The 4,851-nt window shown below is 38.4% G+C and overlaps 1 protein-coding gene across 1 annotated transcript; it reads left to right on the top strand.

The window, feature by feature from the left end:
- Window positions 1–1,232: 1,232 nt before the first annotated feature.
- Window positions 1,233–4,172, top strand: LOC108993280 (transcription factor bHLH30). Its single transcript, XM_018968141.2, has 2 exons — window positions 1,233–2,261; window positions 3,175–4,172. The coding sequence occupies exons 1-2, from the start codon at window positions 1,689–1,691 to the stop codon at window positions 3,646–3,648; spliced, it is 1,047 nt and encodes a 348-aa protein (XP_018823686.1). The 5' UTR covers window positions 1,233–1,688; the 3' UTR covers window positions 3,649–4,172.
- The last annotated feature ends 679 nt before the right edge of the window (window positions 4,173–4,851 follow it).

Consider the following 4,851-nt stretch of genomic DNA (forward strand, 5'->3'; position numbering starts at 1 on the left):
CGATCCATCTCAAAAGTAATTGGATATCTCTATTATTCCATGGGTGTCGTGGCCAGCTTCTCTTTTTAGTTTCGATGGAGAAATTCCGTCAACAAGCATTACATATAGTTTTCTACTATTCTTTCCGACCATAAATTAGCTGCTCGGATTTGATTGGACGAAGAGTAATTGAAACATCGAAGGTGCGTGGTTATCGACTCCGATGATATTATTAGAGCATGTCAAAGGAAAAAAAAGATCAAAAGACAAAAATAGAAAGAAATTAAGAGGGAGAAAATAAATAAAATAGACGAACGAGGATCGAGCTTGCGATTTCTAAATTTTCTTTTAGCTTGTACAACATCATGATTAGTTCATGAAACTGAACTTTCAGACTAGAACACATTTCACTATATATATATTATACGCATGAGAGAATATATATATATAACCAATATATAAAGAAGAGGATGTGAGTGCTCTAATATTCTAATTAGTCATATATATAAACGGGTATAAATTAATATTTATTTTTTAAAAAAAAAGGGCAAAGTTGCCCATGTAATATTAAACCATGGCAAGATGCTCTACCCTTATCGATCATACCTTCGAAAGGACATAAATTCCAAAAGGACCGGTAAGAGCCATGAATACATATGCAACTGAAACCAAGAAACTGGAGGAGACCCTAGAGAGAGGGAGAGAGAGAGAAAAGAAGGGGGTGGAGTGTGTTCCAAGACACAATGATTACATGGTCTTGGGGAAGCAGAAAGGGTGGCGTGGAGATAGCGAAGAGGATGGAAGAACGTGGGGGCTTGACCGAGGTAGGAGAGGAAAGGCCTAAAAGATGATACATAGAAATAAATTAAAACCCAAAAGAAAGAAAAGGGTTAGCTAAGCCTTTTATCATGATGATACTCTCAGCCTTTTTGGTCTTTGGTCGGTCGACAATCTGTGTGTTGTGTGTTCACTCTGTTTGTGCTTGTGTTTCCCATCGCCCCCATCTCCTCTCTCTCTCTCTCTCTCTCTCTCCCCAACTGCGCTCAGAGAGTGTAATCATACACTTTGAACCAATTGCAAAGCAACAAACATATGTTATTTTAATTTATGTAGAGAGTAGAATACTTTCTGGTTATACCCCACCCTGAAAGCTACAGGAATAGATAGAGAATGCCGTATGAAGAAAGGAAAGGAGACTAGCAGTACTCGACAGGCTCTATATATTTAGAGTGGTGGGAGGGTGCAGAAGAGCCAAGAAAAAACAAAGGAAGCAAAAAGATACCAACAAAGCAAAGGAAAAAGCTTTGTTGAGGCAAAGGATAAAAAGGGTCATCACCCCCACAAAGGAAGTGGCAGGAAAAACCTACCAAGGTGAAAGAGATATAAGAGTGGGATTGAGAGAAGTCTATGCCCTTGGCCTTTTCTCCTACTACTTCACGAGAGATACAGAGGACAGAGCAAGACTAAGATCATCCATCACATATCAAGGAAGGTCTGTCCTATTTTGTTTTCTAGCATTTCTTCCTTATACCCTTTCACTCTAATCTTTACAGGAAGTGTAAAACAACTTCCTTACCTTTCTCTTTGAATTCTCCTTTTCATATTCAAATTGGGAAGTAAGTGATGATCAATACGTAACCAGCCGTAAGCTCTATATATATTTGTAATTAGTACTTGTTCTATATTATATACGAGAGAGAGAGAGAGAGATGTGCGGCAAGAAGGAAGAAGATCAAGGAGAGTGTTCTCAAACTGTCCATAACATGAACATACAAAGCTTCCAAGAACAGTTGTTTCTTCAACAGCAGCAACAGATGCAGCAACATCAACAACAGAACAGTGACATATATGGAGGTGGAAGAGGATTGATTTTCCCGGAAGTTTCACCAATCTTGCAGCCATGGTCTCTCCCTCCGGTCCATGCCTTCGACCCGGCCCACTTTGCCACAAATCCGGTCCGAGACCACGACCCATTTCTTGCCCCTCCTCCACCATCATCGTTTGCGGGTCTGTTCAACAGGAGACCTTCCTTACAGTTTGCCTATGATGGTCCATCATCAGACCATCTCCGAATCATATCTGACACTCTGGGGCCCGTGGTTCAACCCGGTTCGGCTCCTTTTGGTCTTCAAGCCGAGTTGGGAAAGATGACTGCCCAAGAAATCATGGATGCCAAGGCTCTTGCAGCTTCGAAGAGTCACAGTGAGGCTGAGAGGAGGAGAAGAGAGAGGATCAACAACCATCTTGCTAAGCTGCGCAGCTTATTACCCAGCACGACCAAAGTAAGTAAAAACAATCATTATAGATTCATAAACTCAATGGGGAAAAAAATATACAAATGTATCTACACGCGTACATCTATTTTATAATATTAATGGTATCATATACTTTTATACTTTTCTTGTACACCTTTTGTCACGTATCATAGCTACTTAATGAGCTTTTTCAATCGGAGATCTATGTGTAGATCTTCCTAAGATTCTAGTTATGATCAGGTTGGTCTGTAATGTGCTTTCAAAACCTAGCTACCATTAGATATGAGGTGTAGTCACATTTTCTTTTTGCACTTAGCTTTTCTTCTTCTTCTTCTTTTCTTTTCTTTTTTTTTTTTTGTTTTTCCTTCTTCTTCTTTTTATTTGGTTACGACCCCTCTTTATTGATGTTTTTCTTTTGGCTTATTCTTTCCGAGTCTTGTGGTAGTTCCGAGGAGGGGAAAAACGAAAAAAAAGAATGAGCGTTAATGTCGCTCGGCTGATATGATAAAGAGGAACCACGGAGCAGTTGAAAAGCTTCCCATAACATTTTTTTGCCGGATATCAGTCAGACCAAGTTAGAGAAGGAAAAAGAATAAAGCCAGACAAACTAGCATACTTGTCAGTAACACTATGCACCCATGCCTTACCTTCTAAAACCCCACCATTAAAATCCCACTTTCAATTACGAATGATCAAAGCAGGAAAAACTTCAAAGCCCACCTTTTCTTTTCACACACTCAAACAACATTCATATGCATACATACGTACATATATATGTATATATCTCTGTGTGTATATATTAGATGAATATATAATATATCTCTTTTAATTTCTCTCCCCTTTTGAGTTCAATCGACATTCTATATATAATGACAATATCACTAACTTTGATTGTATAAGACGTTTTGTAATCTTATTTGGCTTATTGCTTCTGATACAGACGGACAAAGCTTCGTTGTTAGCTGAAGTAATACAGCACGTGAAAGAGCTTAAGCGTCAGACTTCTTTGATAGCAGAAACGAGTCCGGTACCCACTGAAGTGGACGAGCTAACCGTTGATGCATCAGACGAGGACGGTAAGTTTGTTATCAAAGCCTCACTTTGCTGCGAGGACAGGTCTGATCTCTTACCTGATCTCATCAAGACATTGAAAGCTTTACGTTTAAAAACTTTAAAAGCTGAGATTACAACACTTGGGGGACGTGTAAAGAATGTGCTGTTCATTACTGGGGAAGAGGATTCTAGTAGCAGCGGCGAGCAAAACCAGCAACAACAACAACAGCAATATTGTGTAAGTTCAATTCAAGAAGCTCTTAAGGCAGTGATGGAGAAGACTACAGGAGACGAGTCTTCTTCAGGGACTGTTAAGAGGCAAAGGACTAATATCAATATTCTTGAACATAGGTCGCTTTGATTTTACAAAGACCGTACACTTCTAGGGATCACTTTCGTCTTCTTCTTTTGCTTTCTTGTTGGAGTGGTTTTTTGGTGTGTTTATTATATATATATATGTACTATTTCCACCATGAACAAATCGGTAATGATAGTCGTATGTTTTGTGTACTTGCATCACTTCAAAAAAGGGAAATGTGTGTCTGCGTCTGGGCGTGTCTGTGCGTGAGAGAGAGACAGAGAGGCTTTGTTGGTTAATGCTTGATGGGTTTTCCATTTTTTTTGTGTTTAGTAATTTGGCTGTTTAGAAGACTGCACACACAGACGCAAACATTCAGAGAGAGAGAGAGAGAGAGAGGGAGAGAGAGAGAGACACACACAGAGACTGATCAGAAGACGGACGTGGTTTGGTTTGTTAGGAATGGAAATAACTGTGAAGGATCTTTTTCGTAGGGAGAGAAACCTTATATTAAATCCTAACATAGAAAATGTGTCATGGGCTCTCTGATCCGGTTTCAACTCAAACATGCAGTCTGGTTGTTTTGTTTTGTTTGTAGTCTCTCTCTCTCTCTCTCTCTCTCTCTCTCTCTCTCTCTCTCTCTCTTCAGAGTACTGGTGGGAGTATAATCATTTATTAGAATAGTGACGATATAGTTCTCGTCATGTGCTTCATCCCCACATGGCTACCACCCCCACCTCCTCTCCCTCCATCCGTATAACGATCTCTGAGGCCACCCAAGCTCTGGTTTTCAGTAAAGAATATGGGGGAAAAAAGAGAGAGAAGGGAAAAAAAAAACAATGAGGCATGCACGCTGTCACTAGAGCTGGGTGATGGATTGATTTTTGGAATTTATATACAGACAAGAGACAATATTTTATGTGCTCACTTTTTGTCCTTTCATGTCTTCTTTCTTCTATTTTCCTTTTCCCTTTCCGAAGCCTTTTGTTTATTTTATATATATATATATATGGAATATATATTAAAGACTTCTCCCTTTCCGAAGCCTTTTGTTTATTATATATATATATATATGGAATATATATTAAAGACTTGTCATTATTGGTTTCTCCGTATGTAAATTCAAAATAAATTGTCTTCGTCATTTGAAGAAATTTTTTACATTGAATTATGTATATATAAGTAAAACAAATAATAAAATATTATTTTATTATTATTATTATTAATTCTTTTCCTAAAATTAATTTTTGTACATATATTTTACAA

Source organism: Juglans regia, chromosome 6, assembly GCF_001411555.2.
Source record: "Juglans regia cultivar Chandler chromosome 6, Walnut 2.0, whole genome shotgun sequence".
Classification (NCBI taxonomy): Eukaryota; Viridiplantae; Streptophyta; class Magnoliopsida; order Fagales; family Juglandaceae; genus Juglans; species Juglans regia.

Excerpts from the sequence above, each read along its gene's own strand:
- LOC108993280 (XM_018968141.2), top strand. The coding sequence starts at position 1,689 with ATGTGCGGCAAGAAGGAAGAAGATCAAGGAGAGTGTTCTCAAACTGTC. Across the intron at positions 2,262-3,174 it reads TATTACCCAGCACGACCAAA|ACGGACAAAGCTTCGTTGTT; the intron begins GTAAGTAAAAAC and ends CTTCTGATACAG.